Here is a 23,436-nt window from a genome sequence, read left to right as displayed (position 1 = left end):
CTAATTATCTTGTTTTAATGATCACAGGGAAACTCAAATGGCTTAAATCAAAATCCAGTTCATGGCCACTTCCTCAGTACAGGTATTTCAGAATTGCTCCTTAGAGTCCTGCTTCAACTATTCTTTATGTGAAAAAATCATGCATTTGCCCAAAACAAAAACAAAACCTGGCCCCTAACATTTTCACAAAGTGAAATATTATCATTACACAAACTTTAAACTATGTTTTAAAAGGTTTTACTGTTTTTCCCCTCATTTTTGTTGCTGTTTTCCAACCTCAGAGCCACCACAGAGACTCATATAGCTTTGTATTTGTGTTTATTTGATGGCACATATTAACATTGCAGCATTTAAACACGTATACAGCTGATGCAGTGCATACAGGATTTCTAGCCAAAGCTAATTTGTAGGTCTTGCCCCTGGTTCTGCTTTTAAGACACAACATATCCATACAAGTATAGGATCAAACAGTTCAAAAGCAACAACAACAATGATAATATTCATAATAATAATAAAGTACTGACAGAGGTGTTTTTAATATTTTCTTGATGTTGACATTTTTTCATAAAGCTAAAAGCCTCAAATAAAACCAGATTAACAGGCAGCAAAGGAAATCAGACTGTTTGTTTTTGAGTGTAGTGCCTGAAGAGGGCGCTTTTACTCTGCAGGAAAAAGAGCAGCGTTCACTCTGCAGCGTCTCATCTGCTCCATGTCGTAGCCACACGGCAGTAAGCACTGAACTTCACCAGCCCTGACAGCTGATTGTTTACACACAGTTTTCATTTCCCTATGATCCCTGAAAGTAATATTAATTGAAGTAATGCTTCAAACTAACTGAGCTGTTTCAATCATCCAGTCAACAATACAGCAGTGGAAAAGGTTTCGGTGTTTTAGGACATATTAGAAAAACATTCTGCTCTTTAAAAGGTTCTAAAATTAAGACAAAATGAAGAAGTGTGTGTGGAAAATCTGAGAATAGCTCATGATTCATTAGCTTGTAGAACCACCTTTAGCAGCAGCAACCTAAAGTTTGTCCAGGATAAATTTAGCAGTCACTACACATCATGATGCAGGAATCTTTGCCCTCTCACTTTTACAACTTTGCTTCAGTTTATTGCAGTTTGCAGTCATCTGTTTATGCACAGCTCTGAAGGTCCTGGCACAGGACTTCAATCAGACTGAAGTCTGGAATTTGGCTCGTTGCAGCACCTTGATCCTTTTCTTTTTCTGCCATCAAATTGTAGATTTGCTGCTGCATTTGGGATCATTGTCCTGTAGCATGAGCCAATAGGTGTTGTACAAATGGCCTCATGTTTGACTCTAGACCATGAACTCCTTTGCATACAGAGGAGTTCATGGTCCACTGAATGGCTTGAAGGTGTCCAGGTCTTGTGACTGCTGAGCAAGCTAAATCATCAAACTGCCACCACGGCACAGCCATGCACATGACTGTTTATAAGATTGGGGAAACCTGCAGTCAGCTGAGACTGAAGAAGTCACTTGGATGAGCGACGAAAAGTTTCTCCCACGAAACGCTACGTCCAGATAAACAGAACCAATTTTCTTGGAGAGCCAATCTCCTAGCAACCCTTCCAAACAACCCAAACGTATTCAGTGTTGTTCTTATTGTGTTGTCATGAACTTTAACCTCTATCATGCTAATCAAGGTCTGCAGAGTCTGAGTTGTAGCTCTTGGGCTTTTGCATGTTCTCTGAGCATTGCACGCTATGACCATGGGATTAAATCCTGGAATGTCCACTCCTGGGAGTCCTGATAACTTTTCTGGATGTTTTCCACATGAGAATAATCTATCTCACTGCAAGATGATGGACCGTAGATTATTTGGAAATGGCCTTATAACTATTCTGAGACTGACGGGCAACAATAGCTGCTTCTCTCGAGATTATATCTTTCCTTTTGGCATTGTGTTAACACACTGAAAGGTTCATCAACCCAAAACTGCTTTTACCCATCTGGAATACAATTATACTGAGTTTCTTTACACTGACTCTAGCCAGATGTTTAACGCAGCCATAACAAACTGCCTACAAAAATGATGAACCTTGGCTACACATCTGCTTCTGAATTGACGAGGTCCTCAGCGACCACCCAGAGTGTCAGAGTAGGGCCCTACCTCATCCCAACACTCAGCTTACACATTGGCTCCCCACAGATGCTGAATCCTTACTGTACACTCTTTAGTAATACCAACTTGGTCCTCAATGCCACAAAAAACTATGGAAATACTTCAGGAGAAACAGATGTGACGCTCAGCCTATATACATGAATAGCAGTTTTGTGGAGAGGGTCTCTGACTTCAGATTTCTGGGCCTGCACCTGGATGATGATCTATTCTGGAAAACTAAAATCACATCACTAGTCAAGAAGGTAAAACAACACCCTAGCTGAGGAGCTGCTTGTTCTTCTACAAATGCTTTTTTGAATGCACAGAAGATCATCACAGTTGCAACAGTAAAGCCCACAGTCTCCCAAAGGACGCATCCCACCCAGCTCTCTTTGCACTCAGTGGGACTTGATACAATTAGGTTTTAGCTTTTGTACAATGACAATAAATATTGTGACTCTGGTTGTATGCAGGTGGTTATCTGATCATCATCTTACTGATCATCAGTTAATTAACTGCATTTGATTAGCAGCTCTTTTTTTTTCTCAATTCCTATATAAGCTTAGGTTTTCACTGCTTTGGCTTAATTCGTGTTAAATAAACAAGGACATGGGGGAATATGGATGTTTTTATTAATCTGAGGTGATGAACAGACTTTGCATTATGTTCTGATATCTAAAACCTTAAAACTGAAAGCGAGCACACATTTTATTGTGCGTTATCGTTATTGTTTAACTTCAGGGCCAGTGTATTTTCATCAAATAAACACATCATCATTCACTGCTGCTCAGTGCACACAGGGTCCCACTGCGACCCCTACAGGGATGAGACAATCATATTTGACCTTCAATAATAAATAAATATATAATGTAGTAAATCCAAAGAAAAAAAATTCTGTTCTGTGGAAAATAAACAGGAAGATGAATTTGGGGGAAAGGAGGGAACGGAGATGTTTCCATTTCATGTGAAATGTCCCTGAAGTTTTTATTTGCAAATAAATAAACATGTAAACAACAACTCTTCACTGGAAACAGCATCATATGTTTCAACAATAATGACACACGGACACAAATATCTCACACTCGGGAACAAAGCGCAGTGTTAGTACATATCATGTCATCCAAAGTCCTCAAAAAGATGAAGTCAGAGGTGGAAGAAGTAATCAACAACAGTGTTTCAGTATAAGCTGTTTCACAGTTTGAAACCTTCCATAGATTTTCATTAAACTTATGAAAAGTGCATTTTTAACCCTCTCTCTCTATATATATATATCTTTCCACTGGTTCACCTTCATTATCAAAAAATATATTTTAAGCAATTCTAGACCAAAGGAATCCCACAAAATAGCCACAAACAAGTCTTGCTATGATAATATCCTGTTTTTAAGCTACATTTGTGGTGTTTAACTTGACATTTCACCTGCTGCTGTAATTAAAAAGATTTTCAGACTTTTGGTTGCCTGTGATGGACTTCATAAACTTATCTATTTTTCTCCATGAAAAATGTATAAGATAATTTTGTAATTGATCGAGTTTACTCGTTGCCAAAATAGTTGTGGGTTCAAGACCCCTAGACGAGATATTTGTAGAGCTGAACTAAAAAGCGACTGAGCTTAGCAGGGAACAAAAATGCACCACTGGAAAGCAAAATGGTCCACTTGATTTATATCGCAAAGAAAAAATAAATGCATTCATGCCAGTTATCTTATTCTAATAATGTTCCAATGAAAATGATCAAATGAACCCAAACTCGTAATTTAAATCAAAATCGAATTAATTGCCTCTCCCTAAGTCAAAATTGCTCAGAGTTGCTTATTATGGTCTGCAGTCTCCTGCTGCATATAATTAAGAAAAGGACTCAGTAACTTCTCCAAACACTTCACTAAAGCCTGAAGAGGGCGCTGTTACTCTGCAAGAAATGGGGCTGCTTTTACTCTGCAACTTTTCCATGTTCTGGTTTTTATACCAAACACATGACAGGAAAATCAAAAGAAAGAAGCTGAATTTTACCTGATCTGACAGGTGAGTTTTACATGCAGTTTTTATGGACCCACCTTTACTAAAATTAAAACGGAATTTGCTTCAAAATAACTGGTGAAATAAGTGCTCAGAGGAATGTGAAGAGTGGCAAGATTTGCGTCTAGAAGTACTTTACAGTTTGGCAAAAGCAACATTTGAACAGAATTATTCTTATCAATCTGATATGAATTTCTCAACAACTCCTGAAACTTCACAACCTCTCAGACTCTTGGGTAACCCTTGAACTCAAAGACCCCAGAACTCTTCAGAACCACCCATTAAAGTCATTTGAGAAGGGTTTAGGAGTCCATTAAAACTCATGAACCATTCTCAACTCCTCACAGTCCTTCAGGTCCTTCCTGGTAGCTTTTTGGTCTGTTTGTCCCTTTAGGGACTCTTAGTCCTAGTGAAAAGTTCAGTCATGTAGTTCCACCGGCTTTTCACTCCATATTAGGAAAGAAGAGCTTTAGTGGAATGTCATCTATATTTCCACTGGAGTAGATAAAACAAAGTCTAACTCAAAGCTTTTATGAGGAACATTGTTAGCAGCCTCACTTTGACAGCCTCCTCAGCTGGTGTTCCTCCGTTTCATGCTTGATGCTTTGATGGACCCTCCTCTGCTGGACAGCAGTGAGGAGTGGGCTTCCCTCATGTTTTCCCTGAACGTCCTTGTAGAGTAGTAATACAGCAGCGGGTTGACCATGCTGTTCGACGCTGCCAGACACAGGGTCACCACCACCCCTCGCTGCAGGGCCAGCAAGATGTTGCAGTTCCAGCGGTTGCACACAGCGTGCAGGTGGAGCGAGCGGACCAGGTGATAGGGCAGAAAGCAGAGCAGGAAGGTCGCTGTCACCATGCTGACCAAATGCACCGAGCGCCTCCGGTTGCGAGTGCGATTCTTGCTGGCCAGGTTGGTGCCGCTAGGGCTCGAGTCGGCCGTTAGCTGTCGAATGATTTTGCTGTAGCAGATGATGATGGTGAGGAAAGGTATGAGGAAACCAAAAGTCACCGCCACGTAGTTTAACACCAGGATAATCGACCAGGACTTTGGGGTTTCTGGCTCAAAGCAGCGAGTTGCATTGTTCCTGAGAGAGAGCGAGACAAGCAAAGAAATGATGTTTTATCCATCATACCTACATAACTGTTTGATTAAATTAATTAAATAGATTCAGCTGTGTTTCTGTGACATTTTATTAAATTTGTAGATTATTAACTTTGGATTAGCTTGACATATGTTATGGTTTAAGGAAGCACCTTTTAGAAGCACCATAACCTATATTTGTTTTTGTTGTTTTAACATTTCTTTGCAAGCTCCTTTGACTACGATGACCTGGATGACTGAGAACCTTCACAGACTTTTAACATTGGCATGAGTATTGAACATGTTTTCTTTGAGCATGTTGCAGCATGTCCGACTGTTTCCAAATACAATCAAGAGGACAGGAGGAAAGGCATAAATAAAAACCCCACAGCCCAGCCGCCACCTTTTTGAACTTTATTTATTCAATCACTCTACGGCAGTGCAGTGTTATAGGCGTTAGTGCATATCAATATTTTTTTATATATTTCAGAATTACCAGATAAAGCTAATGTGTTGAAATCCAACAGAACCACCTCACAAATGGTTAGAAAATTATAAACTGGCACAAAGATTTCCAACATAAGCCACCATCCATTGAACTAGAAACATTCAACTGTTAAGTTAAGAGTCCTGCAGGGAAGCTTGACAATGAATAAATAAAGTATTACAACTCTGCTCATTAAAAATAATAATAAGCATATTGGTGTTGTGATGCTGTTTAATGTTAAACTGCTTAGACACTTAAGCTAGCTTTTTAGAGCTGTGACATATACTAGCATATACTATTATATATTGTACATATATTTATTAGTTCCAGATGTAGCCATTCTTGTATTTTGCACAACTCTGTTGCTTGTGAAGCTCGCACACAAGAATTTCACTCACATGTGCTGTACCAATGTACCTGCACATGTGATGTGACAATAAAAGTGATTTGATTTGATTTGATTTGACACCATGTGTGCAGTGGCTGAAAAAAAAGCCATAGCTCAGGTGTCTATTTGAGGCTGACTGTGTGTGTAGTGGTCAAACTTCATTAGATTATGCATTAAGTTCATATATATCGACTTCCTTCCATGGAAGCCGCAAAATGGAAGTCTGGAGTTGGTTTATGTGTCCTTGATCACTTGCCTTAAAAATCTGCCTTGTTTAAGAATTTGATTGGACAATTTAGCATCATTCACACATTCACACATCGCCACAGCACAGGGACTCTTGTCCTGGAGAAGAACAAGGACTAACTCATTAGCTAGTTTTTGACTGAGGATGGCAACTTCAAGCGCTGAAACGGTAAAAGTAAAATTTGATTGTTTATTTACTGCAACATATTTAAGGCACTCAGTCAAAGACAAGAATGAAAAGTCGACAGACCCAATGGTGCCCCCACCCCAGAAAGAATTTTTGCCATCAGCCGTCACTGATGGTAAAAAAAGAAGTATTTTTTTTACATTTTCACTCGTTTAAATAGTGCTAAGACTTAAGGTTTCCAGTATTGGGGAAATGGTCTGACTGCCTGACAAGTGATGAGAACCAACAGTTGGTAAATATGCTGATTAAATAATTTTTCTTCATACTTTTTTCAGTTATTTTTCAAAGGCAAATTTACTTTACAGATTAGAAATTTATGACATACTACAATACTGTAAAGATAAAAAAGATCTTCAGTCAGTTTTTGGGGGGCATTTGTCTAAAGAGACTGTTGTTTTATTTGGGAATCTTGCATCTTCAGGTGGACAAGAACTCCATAACAAATGGAGCCAAAAAACAACTTTAATTCTGCTCAGTAGGCCAAAACATGCAAGACTCGGTTCTATCATCACCTCCCAGAGGAGACATTTCCCTGATGCTTTTATCATCTCCCCTCAACATCAGGACAGAGTTGTTAGTTTTCCTGTACACAGGAAGACATACATTTCCTGCTCCTCGGACCAATTTTACAAAGACCACTGTCAGGGAAAGTGGGCCGATTTTGTTCATTTCCAGTTATACACTTATAATTTAGGGCTCTACTAAAGCAGTTTTATGTGATTAATGATCCAAAAAGAATCTGTATTTATTTGCATTCATATTATAAAAAGAAGATGGAGTGAGGCTCTTTTGCTCTGAGTCTCTGATGCTATCAGACAGCACAATGCAGGCATTTTAAAACACTTCTGTATATTCAGCCCTTGTCAGATAGGAAAGCTTAGTCTGTCTTTTCCAGAGTCTATGAAAAGGCTGTGCAGAGGAGAGATAGTAACTAATGACAATGTTGTTTTTTTCAGTTGGAAAATATGTGAGGAAGGTTTGCTGTACTGTTGTTAATGCTAAACATTGCCTCCTTGTTTGTTTAAGTTCTTCCAGTAACCGTGACAATATCAGGCGAAATTTATCATGATAAGTATACACAAACTGATCACAGGCGTGAAATCACTGTTAATTTAACTGGAAATCCAAACACAAGACACAATGCCTACTAATAAACCACACGGAAACCAGTTTAATGGTTTTAAGGCCTTGGGATGTGCTTAAATCTGCTCTCTTATTCATTTCACATGTGAGAGAGAACTGTAACACATGAAAACACCTGGGGGGGTTTCATTTGTCAGGGAAAGGTTTTCAGACCTTGTACAACTTGTTCAAGAGTGAGTTAATTTTGTCATTGAAAAAAATGAGACAAAGCAGGAAGCACGGGATCAGTCAGCAGCTAATCTGATTACACTCCAACAAGGTTCCTCCTGAGTTTGTGCGAAAGCATTAAAGCCAAATCAAGGATAAAACCACATGGACGCAACTTTTTATATCTCTCTAAAACGTCCAGTGAATCCAATGAACAACGACATGCAAAAAAGGAAAAACACCTTCAACTGGCTTTATCACAATAAACATTTTTCAGCCCTGAGCCCTTAATTTAAAACCTGAAAAGGATCTACATATGTAAAATTAAAAAAAAAAAAGTCATAATATCAAATCCAAACATTTGAAATGAACCTTCACTAAACATTTTTTTTAAATCCAATTTAAAAAAATTAATGAAAAAAACAATTAATAGATATTATCATGAAATAAAGTATTTGTTAAACTATTAGATTCTGTCTCGTAAAAAAGAAAACAAACAAAGAAGAAAACAAAACATGCTGCGGGATGTCTCACCTATGTACAACCCCATTGGACAGGAAGGGCACAGAGGATCCGCCCACAAACACCCAGACTCCCAGGCAGATCCATAAGGTTCGAGCAGGCGTAGCTAAAGAGCGGTGACGGAGCGGCTGAGCAACAGCCAACCAGCGCAGCACGCTCAGCAGAGTGAGGAAGAGGATGCTGATGGGCGGAAGAGGGTTATTTTAGTAAATGTCTGTCGTTTGTTTTAAGTGTGTGTATGTGTGCTTGTCTACTGGTATAGCTGGTGATGTGAGGTCTTACACATGGACTCATCCTGTTTGAGGACGTAACGTCCCCATAATGCAAATGCTTAATTCCAATACTTGCTTTTGTTTGTTTGTTTGATGTCACTAACTGATTGTTTTTTACTTTTATTTTACTTTATTACTTTTATATATACTCATATTCTGAACATAATGATTTCACACATATTTTGGGGGACTACAAATAAACTTAATTATGCTCCCTAAAGGGATGTGATGATCAGTGAATGTGAATTACCTGGTGTACAGGTTGACGTAGAAGCCAAAGACGCACAGTCGGCACATCCAGTCTGGGAAGAACCACTTCCCTTCATTAAAGTAATAAGCCAATCGCAGCGGGAGGGTCAGGGAGAAGCTGCCGTCTGATATGGCGAGGTTCATCATGATCACACAGGAGGCCGACCTCCTGAGGGGACAAGGAAAAAGATGGATGATTTAAAGTCTCTTAAAGGGACAAAAAAAGTCATTTTTTGTTTTGCTTTTTGACATTTTCACTTAATTATTGAAGAACTTACAGCTGAAGAGCAACCGAATGTGGATTTTAATAAGAGGTTCAGTTTTAGGCAACTAGGCGTGTGTTACCTCACAGCTTTGTAGGCCAGTAGATTAACAGAGAACAGGAGAGGGGCTCTCTAAAGGGAAATGAGTAAATCAGCTGTTCGTCTGATGCATTATTTCTAACTTGTCCATCCTGCTCTCTTCCAATGAAGAGGTGAACATCTTCCGCTTTGCTACCTCCTTTCTTTCTGTCAGTGCCACTGTCTCCAAACCAACCCTGACAGTAGGTCATTACCATCTCATAAACCTTCCCTTTCACTCTTGCTGCTGTCCTTCTGTCACATGTCACCCCTGACACTCATCTCCACCCCCTCCACCCTGACTGCACTCTTGCTGTTGCTTTGGTTGATTTGGTATCTTTACTCCTTGCATCTTCACATTTCCACCTGTCTCATTCACTCACATGTATTCTGTCTGACCTTCAGTCATTTTCTCTCTGAAGCATGCCTCCACCTCTCCAGGCTCTCCTCCACCTGTTCCCTACTCCTTACAGATCACAGCATTGCTCACAAACATCATAATCCACTGAGACTCCAGGCTGATCTCACCAGCAGACACATGTATTTTACTGATATCTTTGTGTTTATTGTGACTCTGTAAAGTTTCACACATTGCATAATGACCTTGTTGGTGAGATCTGAGCCTTTATGTGGGCTTCATCACTCACATATGTCAGGTGTCAGTCACAGGCACAGCAAGGCTGCATGGAGGTCACTGTTAACTACATAAAACTCTTATTGTGAACGCACCTGCACATAATTACAGAGCGTGACGGTTATCCCAAGTTTGGATCTTATCATGAGATCAAGTTTGCATGGTGCATAAACAAGCTGGTAGCCATAATATTGCCCCTAATTTGTATGCAATTTGATAAGCAAATTAACCCCACGAGCACGAAATGAACAAAAAGTAAACAGACATTTCACGCAGTCGTATGAGGTCGGCCTTCAGTACAGCATGCACGCTGACACGGGTCAGGGAAGCCCAATCACAGACTGTTAGATATTAATAACTCTTTAACTTTTTAGAGATTTAGATCTTTTCTGGTGAAGTCAAAAGGTCTCATGCTCTGAAGCTCTTCATCATCTTCCCTCTTGAGCGGGGAATCTTTACCCCATCTTGAGTGATACACAACTACACCGGCGTAACTTTGTGCTGAAAATTGGGGGGGGGGGGGGGGGGGGGGGGGGTGTCAAGATCACTGTATAAATAAATAAATAAATCTGGGTAAAACATGCTATTTTGCTGGTAATACCTGAAATCAGTAAAGACAATCAAGAGCCTATTTATGCAAGATAGTTCATAATTTTATTGGGGGGGGGGGGGGGGGGGGGGGTTATATATATACCACCCTGGAAATTACGCCCCTGCACATCCACACAAGGAATTCTTGTCCGTTGTGTACCAGAAGAAATGTGTATGGATGTGGGAGCAATAAATTTAATGCAAGGAAATGTAACGGTACTGCAACTGTGTGTAGGAAAGGCTGGAGTAGAAAGACACAGCACACATATACACAAAGACCCAAGCACCTGAAGTATAACATGAATGTGTTATTTATGTAAGAAATAATTCAAAAGAAAGAAATCAGAGTTTCAAATAATAAATAATTGGATACTTTTCTTTTGATAAACTATGAAAACAGGTCCAACAGACCTGAACACCACACAAGGATTCAATAAAAGTCTATCAAGGTCCAACATGATGTTACCGATGAAGTATTGCAGCGTTGCAACATATGGGCTTCGTTTGTTCATTTCATTCATTATTTTATTTTATGATGAAGTATTTATAGGAACTTATTGGTGTTTCTCTGTTACACTAGCATGCACAGCTCTGCTCTAGAAGTTGGTCATGCAGTGGCAGTGCAAGTTTCTCTGGGTGTTGCCTGGGTTTAATTGTTAACTGTCTACATAATATATCAAGTGTGGATGAAGGCAACACTTCTTGCTCTCTGCCATCTGCTGTTTTGTTTTAAATCTGAATGATTAATTATTTTCAAATAAAGAAGGTCCCTTTACTTGCTGCAGCTTGTGAGCAGAGCTGTAACAATATAATATGAAAATATGTAAATATCTGTCTTGCTTGGACCCTTTGTCGAGAGAGGATCTGCATGAGAAATTGAGGGATGTGAAAAAGCACATGCAGTGAGTTGTTAGAAGAAGAGTAGCAGGTTGGTTACCTTACAGTAAACCTGATGCGAGCTGGAAAAACAAACTCATCACGTTTGCCCATAAAATAATGGAAAAATGCCAGTTCCAGTATGTCGTTGTTATTAAAGCCACCAGTTTGTTTTCTGCACTTGGAATTCTGATGTAATGAAACAGGAACTACAGGTTTAAGCTTACTTTATTACTGGTGTATCTTTGTTTAAAAAGCAAAAGCTGCTGTGTGAAATATTTCAGTACTGTGAAATAGGAATAAACCTGTTGACAAAAAACGTGTTTTTCTTCAACGCACTGCTGAGCAGTACGAGACAAAGAACCACCCACATACCATCAAGCCGTGAAAGTTCAACGACATTCTTCCACATCCATAAAAAAAATGAAAGCCCATCAGTTAAACAGCAGCAGGAGTAAACAGAAAGTCCTCCGCCAACATCGAGGAAAAAGAACTTCAAGCTCCTGAAATGAATCATTAGATAAAAAAGGACGTCTTTCTGGTTCAGATTCTTGGGGTTTTTAGACAATGGTTCACTGTACGACACCAAAGTGCTCCTCTGGGATTGGCTGGAACTGCAACCGTCTCCCAATGCCAGTATCAGACCTCTATACTCTGCTCTGAATAAATACAAAATATTTTAATACTAAACAGTAAAATTCTCATGTTTTAAAATTTTAGCAGTTGATGAAAGTCACTGAAGTCCTCAAAGATAAGCATGCTTGAGTTTTCTGATGTTGCTGGGTGAAAAAAAGTTGAACTCAGAGCAAAAGTGCAGATAACAGAAATATTTACTTCTTTTAATGATAAACAGCAACAATGGCCTCAGCGGATTACAGCCGACGCTTAGATCTCAGTTACAGACACATGTTTGTGTGTTTTGAATATGAAGACTGGAGTTGGATGGATGTCAGTGGAGAAGAACCTTTGATTCTTGTTTACCCCCTTTGACACAACGCTCTGACGATGGCTGTAAGTCACAGTGTCGCAGCCTGTGGGGATCTGTGGGGTTATTTTTAGTTTTCTGTGGGAACTTCTAAGTTTATATTTAATGTTTCTTTGAATTCTGTAATTATAGTAAACATATTATGGTTGCACTTATCATTTCCAGTTTCTGTTTACTAATAGTCTGGACCAGACTATTAGTCATTGCTACTTTTCTAGCAAGAACTGGTTCTGCTACAGTGTGGTTTTCTTTAGTGTTGAGACTACCAGTTAGCCTAACCTCCTTAATGTTTTCTCAGATCTCATTGGATGTCTTCATCTTTGAAATGATCCTCTTCATGCACATATCTTTCTTTCTACATAGCACTTTAATTCTTATTGTTTGCACTGAAGCACCGCAGCAAATTCCTAATGTTGTAAACCTCAACATCTGGCAATAAACCCATTCTGATTCTGATTCTGATTCTGATTCTGATTGTGATTTTTTTGTTTATTATCTTAGAGGTATTTGTCTTTTGGTGCTTATTACTTTTACTTATTTTGTTAATGTCTTAGTTTCAACTGTCAACTTGGTATTTTCACTGTCCCTGATTACTCATTCATCCATTTTCTTCCACTTGTCAGACTAAGGGTTGTGGTTGGGCTGGAGCCTATCCCTGCTGTCATAGTGCATCAGACCTGTTACAGCCTGGACTGGTTGTCAATCTACTGCAGGGCTAAGACACTGAGACAATAACCAGTTAAACTAACCCCATGCATGCAATTGGACTGGGGAACATAACCAGATAGAAAACATGCCAGGAAGGCCCCACACTAGATTCAAATCCTGGTCTTCTGCTGTGAGACGATGGTCCTATCCACCTCCCCACCTAGCTGTTCTTTCCCTGTTTAACTTGTGTGTCTATTAGAGCCTCAATTTGCATCTATTTTTTTTGCATACTTGTTGCGCTCCCTAGTATGAGCCCCCCCTAGATGTATGATTATTTACTGCCTTCCAGATGGCCTGTAACACCCCAGTAAAGGGATTTTTTTATGTTTAAGTTGGCCTCTGGGATTTGTATTTGGGTGTGCGCACACCTCACCACAGGGATGTTCATAGTAGTTTTATATAATGAGAACAAATTACAATAATCTCAGAGTGCTCAGGAGATAGAGACATGCTTTTTGTTTGCTAATTGCCTATTGTAATGGTAAACAATGAGAACAGGAGAAACTTGATGTGTGTTTGTGGGTTTGCATAGTAACAATTATGTAATATATATATATATCTTAGGGGTGCAACGATATTCATATCGATATTGAACCGTTCGATACAGTGCTTTCGGTTCGGTACGCATATGTATCGAACAATACAACATTTGTAATTTATTTTATCAACTTTCCTTCTGACGATGCTGTCTGTGTTGAGCGCTCAGTGAATCTGTGTTCGACTACTCCGCCTAGGCTGCACTGTCGAGCGCAGATCCACTGAGCGCTCAACACAGACAGCATAGTCAGAAGGAAGAGCACAGGGCAAGCTAGCGAGACAGAAGTTAAGCTCTCCTTGCAACAGGCAAATTGAACCTCATTCAGATCTGGCGTTTGGAATTATTTTGGTTTTCATGTGACTTATGACCCTGAAGGTAAGCGAGTCATGGACTAAAGTAAAACAGTATGTTGGATGTGCCATGCAATGCTCAATTACATTGGTGTGAACTAGTGTGTTAGCGCAGTTAGCTCGTTAACGTGTTGGCCGTCTAGCCCCATGCACGGAGCGATCGGCGGTAGCTCGTTAACGGAGATTTGCCGTGTTGTGGCGTTAAGGTCATTTCAACGAGATTAACCTGAAAGCACTAGTGGGAACACAACGAATATGACTGCACATTTACGCTGACATCATCCTAGTGCAAAGACAAAAACAACAAGCATGCTACTAACTTTAGCCGAGTCATTTAGACAGCTGTTAGCACATGATTCTCCTTATGCTGCTGAGAATATAGCCCAGAAGAAGCGGATAGTATAGCTTTTATTTTGGAAAGAGACATTTCTCTGTAATAAACTCTCTTTTCCAAAGATGAGTGATTCCTCAATCAGATACAGGGCTTGCAATATCGCTAGCCCGACGTCCTGGGGCTAGCGATTTTTTTCAGTCGGGCTACCAAAATCTATCTCTTCCCTGCCCGTCGGGCTATTGTAGGAAAAATATATGTCAATGCTTTTGCATTCTTTCAGAAATGTAGCTGGGTAATTATGTCATTGGCATCGGTGAGCCACTGTCAATATGTGACATATTGAAGTCGCGTTTGAATTTGCGCTTGTTTTTTTGCTTTCACTTTGCAATCGTGCGAACTGTGTATAGAGAGCGACAGCACTGATCTGTGAGTGATGATAATTTGTGCACCAATTCCTCTGACATCGTCTTATTAATCGTTAGCTTACTATGGAAACATGACAAGTGAAATCTCCCGCAGCTTAAACATGTGAGAGGTTGATCGCGCAGAGAATCGCTGAGCTTATGTGTGTGTGTGTAAAAGCATTTCAGTTCTGCTGAGCCAAATAAGACAGGTCAGGGTGAAGAAGTGACAGCCAAAGAAAAGCTTACCACAAAACGGAGAAGTTATGACAAATCAGACTATAAGGCAAAAAGAAAGTGCAGCTTTATGGTTTCATGGACAAAAGAATTTCTGTGGCTGCAATATGACGAGCTAAATAACCAGGGCTGCACATAAGTGGTCCGCAGGTGCGCATTCGCTGTCAAAATAAAAAACATGCACAAGGGTTAGGGTTAAATTTAAAAACTGTACTTTTGAGTTAAAATATATATTTATAATTTTAATAAATGACAAATTAAAAATGCATGAAAATTTTTTTTGTATCGAAAAAATATCGAACCGTGACACCAAAGTATCGAACCGAACCGAACCGTGAATTTTGTGTATCGTTGCACCCCTAATATATATATATATATATATATATATATATATATATATATATATATATATATATATATATATATATATATATATATATATATATATATATATATATATATGTGTATATATGAAATACATTAAAACATATATGAATAAAGTAAATTGAATATAAGTCAATGCATAGAACCAAGAAAAGAGAGGCACATGTTTCTGTGTTTGCGTGTCCTGACCTGCGGCTGCTCTGCCTGAAGAACACCGCCAGCGCCCCGATGTTGCAGATAAACGCCACAGGGAACACGAGCAGATATGTGTATCTGTACGCGCTGTACTTGAAGGCATCATCTTCGTGGAAGCATGCCAAGTGGGACTTTGCAGTGTTGTTGTTCGTGGCAACAGTCATGCTCATCTGTCGTGCTGGTGAAACACACAAATATTTTTAGTAGAAGATGATTTTTTGTGTCAGAAATGTGAATGTTGAGATTACAATCATCTGTAATCTCAATAGAATTAAATTTTTAACGCACCATTTAATACAAAATATATCAGAAGTGTTATACATACCATTAGTGTATTAAAATAACAGGGCAAAGCTCAGCATGACTGAGGCCCAGCTAAGTGTCTTTAAAAGATTGTAGAACTGAATAAAGTTTTTTTTTCTTTGGAAACGCTATTTAAATTAGTATTGTTGTCAAGCTTGATGGTAATGGACAGGATGTGGCTAAATACTGGAATACCCATTTTTAGCTAACTAAGCTAGTTTGTTTTAGCTGGTATGTAATATCTTATCGAAATAGGTTCAAATCCAGCTTCACAACACTAATATTGTTGTGGCAAAATGCTAATAATGAGACTCCAAAAATTCAGAAGGAGGGGGCTTATGTACAGTCTCCTTTTATGCAGGATAAATATTTAGTGGCTCTGTAAATGAACAAAAACAATATTTGGTTCGCTTTTAGTCAGCAGCCCTCAGAGCAAAAGCTTTGGTTAATAGAAACAATTAGTTAGTAACACTTTGGTGATGGGGACATTATGCATTTCTTTTACCTTTAAGTTTCAGGTCACAGAAGAGGGACTTTTTAGTCTAATGTTTGCTTCTATTAAAATTCAGCTAAAAGGAAAATACTGCTTTATTTCCTCCTCGTGCAGCTGTTATCTCAGGGCTAAAGCACATGGGTGAAGTTTGGGTCAGACTGCAGATGCCAATCAACTGAAGATAATTTTGTGATAAGAGCTGAGATGTCTGAATGAGCCTAAACAAAAAAGGCACAACCAGGAAACTGTTCACTCTTGTGCATCTATATGAGGTATACAAAACCAAAACAGCCAGCCTGTTTTAAATAAAGCTGCTTTTATTAATAGGTCCAGCAGGTGAGAAAAGCGCTGTTTGTTCCTGCACTCTATATTTGAATTCAGGCTGTCCAGCTGGATGCTTATCTCATGAAATGTAAATTGTTGAATGCAAAATGATAATCATGGACTTAAATAGCTTATGAAATCCACTGTTTGTGAGGAGGCGGCATAAACGATTATATTTCATCCTTTTAAATTTAACTCAAAGTTTGGCAGAGATCTGCTTATGATGGGGTGAATGTGTGACTTTGTAGCCTTATAGAGCTGAAACATGTTCTGGAGTTTATAATAAAACCTCTCTCATGAAAAGTAAAAAAGATGAAGGTTTCCCAGAGCATTTCCCTACTGCAATATAACCTTTGCATTTTGCACTGCATTTATACCAGCCTTTTAAGGTGTGTCCACAAAAACAGAAACAAACAGCACTTTAACGATCAGTGACTACATTCAAGAAAATACCAATGGAAAAGAAGAATGTTGTAGGCTAACATGTGTTGAGGTGGAGAATAGCTGACTTACACAAGCAGGGTTAACTGTGCGAGAAAGCCTACAATGTCCACTAAAAAAAACAGTTAATCCCTTTTGAGGTTTGGACAAAACAGAAAAGCTCTACTTGGCTAAGACAGACCTGTGTCTTGGTGAACTTTAGTATGCTTTTAGAGTAAAAGCCAGCAGCTTTGACAATATATATAAAAAGATGAACAACAACAGTTTGAGTTATGCTTTTTTAAAAATGAAAGTAGCAGGTAGAGAATGGGCATCTATCTAATCAGTTAAAACTGGAGGGGACAAGCTGCTTGTTTTGCAGGTACTGAGCTAAGAGGTGGCTATGACCGTTATCAGGCGCCAGTTATCGTGTCTCCAGCTGCCCCCACAAATTCTTTTTTACTGATATGTCTACAGCTTTCTAAGTAATTATTCTATCAGTAAAAAACTAAAGATTTTATTCATCTCAAATAAAACTGAAACCCAACAATTGCCCTTTAGCCACATGCTAAACACGCATAGTTTCAGAAAGCTTCAGATGTTATACCTTAAAACTCATGCAGAGATCTCATACAAATAGAGATTTCATTGATAATTTTGGTGCTAAGAGGTTATGTTGAATGAAAATGAGTGGTTTTGTGTTTTGGGGCTGAAAATGGATGAGAGTCAATATAAAGTCTTTAAAAAGATTAATAATTCCAATCAAGTGTTTTGATGTTAAATGCGAGAATGAATGAGAAGAAATTAAGGCCAATTTAGAGACCTCAGGATTTAAAAGCTGTGATCTTATTTTATAACTTCAATGAAAGTCAACAGAGAAGTATTCCCTCGCCTGTTGTATTTAGATGGAATTTATCATTAAAATTTCAACCTCACATCCATATTATCTGCAGACTTTATGGATGTAACATTCTAAGTGAACATGCTAACAGAGCTGGCAGCTAACGTACTTATGACCTTTCATCAAAAGACAAGTACATCGTTTTTATATGAGCTTTGCAAAAAACCATTAAATATAAACTGACACATTTATAATAAAGGTTAAAAGCCAGCAATCCTTTCCAAAGCATGCACATAGCATTGGTTTGAATAAAAAAAACCTCCGCTAAAGTAAGCGTTGGTGTTTCCCACTCACTCTGTTCTCTGTGTCTGTGAAATATCTATAATTTACATACAGTTTAGTTTTCATTACTTCAGCATCATTTAGCACCTAAACAATGAAACAGTTTGTCCTCTGACTTTTCTCTTCTCAGCATCAACTCTGAACATTGTTTACTTTTGATCTCCCCATATATATTTAATCCACTGAATACAAATACTGGAGCACTGCTCGGCCTGGCTGCTGCAAACTTTGACTCTTTGGAAAATAGTTTACTGCATTTGGCCCACAGTGACTGGCTACAGATAGAAGGTCTTACAGTTGCTTTCATTTGCACTCTGCTAAAAAACAAAAAAAGAAGAAGAAGAACAACAACAACAAAACAACAGTAAAATTATCTCTGTTACTTGTAAAGCTCTGCAGTTGCTCCCTCAAATGATTTTGTTGTGTGGTCATTCTGTATCTGATGATAATCTCAACTGAGGAAACATTAGGGCTAAAGGCGTAGCTCCATCTGTGTATGATAGAGATCTCTCTGGTCATTATGACACTATGATCAAACTATCCAAGAAAGATAAGAGTAGTTGTCAAACAGCTAACAGATCATCTGCAGAGGAATGGTTTATTTGAAGAGTTTCAGTCAGGTTTCAGAGCTCAGCACAGCACAGAAACAGTTTTAGTGAAGGTTACAAATGATCTTCTTATGGCCTCTGACAGTGGACTCATCTCTGTGCTTGTCCTGCTAGACCTCAGTGCAGCGTTCGATACTGTCGACCATAATATCCTATTAGAGCGATTAGAACATGCAGTAGGTATTACAGGTACTGCACTGCAGTGGTTTGTATCATATCTATCTAATAGACTCCAGTTTGTGCATGTAAATGGAGAGTCCTCTTCACACACTGAGGTTAATTATGGAGTTCCACAGGGTTCAGTGCTAGGACCAATTCTGTTTACATTATACATGCTTCCCTTAGGCAGCATCATTAGAAGACATAGCATACATTTTCACTGCTATGCTGATGACACCCAGCTCTATCTGTCCATGAAGCCAGATAACACACACCAATTAGTTAAACTGCAGGAATGTCTTAAAGACATAAAGACCTGGATGGCCGCTAACTTTCTGCTAGCATAAATCTTTGGACAGATTATGTTTCTATGTTGATTATTGAATTCTTGTATTAAAATGTGAACTAAAGCATGTAGCAATAATGTAGGCTAATATTATATGCTAAAAAAAAAAGTTTAGCCAAGGAAAAAATTTACTTACTTTTTTTGTATTCTAAGTTCAGTAACAAAGTAAAATTTCATCTCATCTTAATATTTACACTTCTGATGAAATTTCACAAGTGTTAGCTTCATTTTTATGCCAAGACTGTTTACACAGAGTTTGTTGTTGCAGAGAAATACTCTATTCATTTTGTGCATGTCATTTTCAAGCAGGAAGCTCAGCAAGCCATTTGAGGCTTAACTGGTTTTAAACAGAAATGGATGACTGCTTTCTTGTGTCTCTAAAATTAGAAACATCCTGTCTCAGATGCATTGATGCATGCTCAATCATATAGGTAAAGAGATTTTGTTCATCTGGATGTAGGTTTTTCAGTGGGAGAAATGCTTTGCCACTCATCCAAGTTATTTCTCCAGTCTCAGCTGAACAGTATATTTTTATATAATTTATATATAAGACACTGACTTAACTTTTTGTGAATATCTCAGAGTGACGCTAAAAACTGGGGGCCTCTGAATGTCTGGAGTTTTGATCTCCTCCATACCCGCTTCACACCCTGGAGGACGGGGCTGTGGCCCCCCCACACTCCCTAGCAGATCATTACATGGAGAAACCTTTGGAATGCAAGCATGCTGATCCACACAGGTATGCACACATGGGTATTCACAGACGCGGACTAAAGCTTTCTTGGCTGCTACCTCAAAGCACACTGTGCGCTGTCTATCTTGCGTGCTGCACAATATCGTTTATTATTTAGTAAATATTGATATCTATGACTAGCTAGTTTATTGTGATGGTGCTTTGTTTTCTCTATTATTATGTTGCTCTTTGTTGTTTGCTGTCTCCTCTGTTTGTTTTTTTTGTTTGTTTTTTTTTTTTCTCCATACAGGTGACCCAGGAGTTCTTTTTTTTTTTTCTCTCTCTTCCCCCCCCTTCTCACCGTCTCTTCTCCCCTTTGGTTTCTCATTCATTCCCCCTGTCCTATTTATTAAAAAAAAAAAAAAAAAAAAAAAAAAAATGACAAAGGATGAACTGAAGCTCTGCCATCACGTAATGTCGCATACTGCTGTTTCTGATGTCATTTAAAAAAAAAAAGAAAAAAAAAAAAAGAAAAAAAGAGTGACGCTAAAAACTAGTTCATGCATTTATTACTTCCAGGCTGGACGACTGTAATTCATTATTATCAGGAAGTCCTAAAAACTCGCTGAAAAGCCTTCAGCTGATCCAAAATGCTGCAGCAAGAGTGCTGACAGGGACTAGAAAGAGAGAGCAGATTTCTCCTGTTTTGGCTTCCCTTCATTGGCTTCCTGTTAAATCCAGAATTGAATTCAAAATCCTGCTCCTCACATACAAGGTCTTAAATAATCAGGCCCCATCTTATCTCAATGACCTTGTAGTACCATATCACCCTATTAGAGCACTTCGCTCTCACACTGTGATATGATACAGTCAGTGTTTCTTTTTCACTCACTGTGTATTTAATTATTATTATTATATATTATTATATACTTTTATATTACTTATTATTAATCTCCAGCTCTCTTCCACATGGAGTACAAAATGTTCATCTCACCCCAGCTGTTTTAATTGGGTTGTATAAATGAGTAAAACCAGTGAAAAAGATCAGTTCATTATAAAGGCTGGAGTTTTAGAAACAAAGAAACAAATAACCGTTAAATTATTGATTTTTTTGCTGCTCTTTGTTTGAGGTTTTTATGGCTGATGAAAAATTCTCACCATCCATCACTTATCCCAGCATACCTGAAGTAAACATGAATCAATTTTAATTTTTTTTTCCACTTTATTAAAGTCGTAATAATTTAGAGAGCTTATATACGATCTACATTCTTCATGCAGTATGATTTTCAGTTGTTGTCAAAAATTCTAAACTGATCTACAGGTTACAGCACAAAACTTATTACTAATATACATGCAATCATTTAAAAAAATGGTGCATAGCTATGAATCATAGGATGCAGTTGCCTCCTGTTCCGTCAAAAAGGATGAAGCAGTGTTTCCTCTGCTGAAGGATGACATAAGCACTGAAGCACCTTTCTGTGGTATTGGGACAATTCAAACAGGTCTCATTATGGCTGCCACCCAACTAATAACAGGCCACTTGTCTTAGCTGGGAAACTTCCCAAGCAAGACTGAATATTCAACCGCACCCACAGGTTCCCATACACCCAGACTTGTTTTCACAACCAGGTTGGAGAGCAGTGGAGTAAATATTTTCATTACAACTTGTTTAATAATGAAGACGTTTTTAGGCAAACATGTTTTATTGTGTCTTATTTTTATAGCGTATTTTTACCCTTTTTAGCAAACCTTATTCAATAGTAAAAAAGCAGTGATTTGTGATTAAGAACACAGCTCTGTGATCCCGCCATGTTATGATTTTATTGTCTCCTGGCTGCTTTCAACCTGTTGTGTTTCTCACTGTCGTCACTTTGAGTTTGCAGTCACATAAAACCTCGTTGTAGTATTTCATGTGGTCGTTTTGTGTCTCCTTCATGTTATTTAGCATCTCCCTGAAGTCCTCTGGCTCTTCTGTTTGCTTGTCTGTAGGTGCTGAGTTATTTTTTTTAGACTATAAAATGCTTTTTTAAACCTTGCCCACCTTTACGGCCCCTCTAATGGATCCAGGATGCCACTTTTTCAATGTTATGAAAGAGCCCATCTGGAAGCACTCTATGTTTGATGTTGCTTTATTTCCCGTTTATTCTCTGTCGCATCAAGTTTCACATAGCTGCACCTGAGGATTTCAGATCAGGTTCACCTACCTCAGCATCACTCATTGTTCAAAAGCTTAAGCTCTGTTTAACCGTAATGACAAGGAGAAAGGAGGTTTTCAAATCACAGAGACTTACTACATTTCAAAGGTTTCTTCTTATAGAAAAGTTTTTTTCACAGTTATTTTCCTTCTTCTTCTTCTTCTTATTTTACATCTTTGAGCTCCAGTTTACATTTTTCTGTCATTTCTTTAATGTCTTAAAAACATAAAGTACAAACTTAAGACACAGAGATGACACAGGTTTCCACCTGATCCAGTTAAAATTAAAGGCAGAAGTTCAAAGACAGCAGCTGATGTGTCAGTAAACAGAACACAGAGCCGTCAGTTTCTAATGCTACTGCAGTCCATGTAAGGCTGTGAAGGAAAGCACAATCTGAGCCTGTTGGGTAAAGAGTTTCTTTAACCCTTCGCTGCTTCCAGCTTTTTATTTTCTCCATTAATTAACTGAACATTTTCACTCACCGCTCATCTCGTCACAGGCTCATCCGTTTACCCGTCTGTCCTGTAGTGTGTGTTCACAGCTGCACTGTACCGCTCTCCAAGTCACTGAGTTTGTGGGTGTGTCGTGTGGTTTTAGTTGGAAGTAGGCGTGTACACACACACACACACACACACACACACACACACACACACACACACACACACACACACACACACACATTTACAGTCTGGGCAGAGAGCCAACACACAACTCTTATTTTCATGACTTCTTATGAATCTGCCGACAAATATAGACTCACTTACATTTAAAGCTGCTTCCTGTTTACAGCTCCCCACCTGTGTGGGTCCAGTTTTTAACTGAAATCCAATTCTAAAAGTGGAAATGCATTTTAGTTAGGGGAAAGCACCAAACTGTTTACATGACCGAGTGAAGGATTAACCAGAAATCCACTCTGAAAATTACCTGTAACTGAAGGCATCTTAGAGAAAAACGTCACACAACTCAGTCATCCTCACCTCCACATCCACAGTGTGATATTTCTCCCGGAAAAAAACCCCCAACACCTGAATGAATACCAAATATATTTAAATTGGTAGAAAAAAATATTTCTTCTAATTTAGTTAAAAAAAATACAGAATCTGTGTAATGACTACCACATGCGAGGAAAGCTGCAGGTGCATAAATTACCCACTGCCGATTCAGGGAAGTAGTTATGAAGAATAACTAGTTGGCATGCTGAATAACATATAAATAAAAACATATAAAAGCTTTGTTGTCATGGTCGTCTGACCCAGTAATTAGTTTTTTGTTTTGACTTTTTCTGGATTAAAG

At 38.6% G+C, this 23,436-nt stretch overlaps 2 protein-coding genes across 2 annotated transcripts in view; both read right to left on the bottom strand.

Annotated features, from left to right (window-relative positions):
* gp1ba (glycoprotein Ib platelet subunit alpha) overlaps positions 1–23,436 on the bottom strand; it is a 205,788-nt gene that overhangs the window by 46,950 nt on the left and 135,402 nt on the right. The gene's annotated exons all lie outside the window — the stretch shown is intronic.
* cysltr3 (cysteinyl leukotriene receptor 3) lies at positions 4,234–22,737 on the bottom strand. The gene is made up of 5 exons (XM_080892585.1): positions 22,626–22,737; positions 15,434–15,617; positions 8,867–9,034; positions 8,357–8,524; positions 4,234–5,228 (listed from the first exon to the last, which is right to left on the bottom strand). Exons 1-5 carry the CDS (start codon positions 22,630–22,632, stop codon positions 4,712–4,714), a joined length of 1,044 nt encoding a protein of 347 aa, XP_080748711.1. The 5' UTR covers positions 22,633–22,737; the 3' UTR covers positions 4,234–4,711.

Source organism: Rhamphochromis sp. 'chilingali' (genome assembly GCF_963969265.1).
Source record: "Rhamphochromis sp. 'chilingali' genome assembly, chromosome: 1".
In the NCBI taxonomy this organism is placed as follows: Eukaryota; Metazoa; Chordata; class Actinopteri; order Cichliformes; family Cichlidae; genus Rhamphochromis; species Rhamphochromis sp. 'chilingali'.
Note: the sequence above shows the minus strand (reverse complement) of the source record. Positions and strands in the feature narration are given on the sequence as shown.

Excerpts from the sequence above, each read along its gene's own strand:
- cysltr3 (XM_080892585.1), bottom strand. Across the intron at positions 9,035-15,433 it reads TTCAGGCAGAGCAGCCGCAG|GAGGTCGGCCTCCTGTGTGA; the intron begins GTCAGGACACGC and ends TTGTCCCCTCAG. Across the intron at positions 8,525-8,866 it reads TACGTCAACCTGTACACCAG|CATCCTCTTCCTCACTCTGC; the intron begins GTAATTCACATT and ends TCCGCCCATCAG.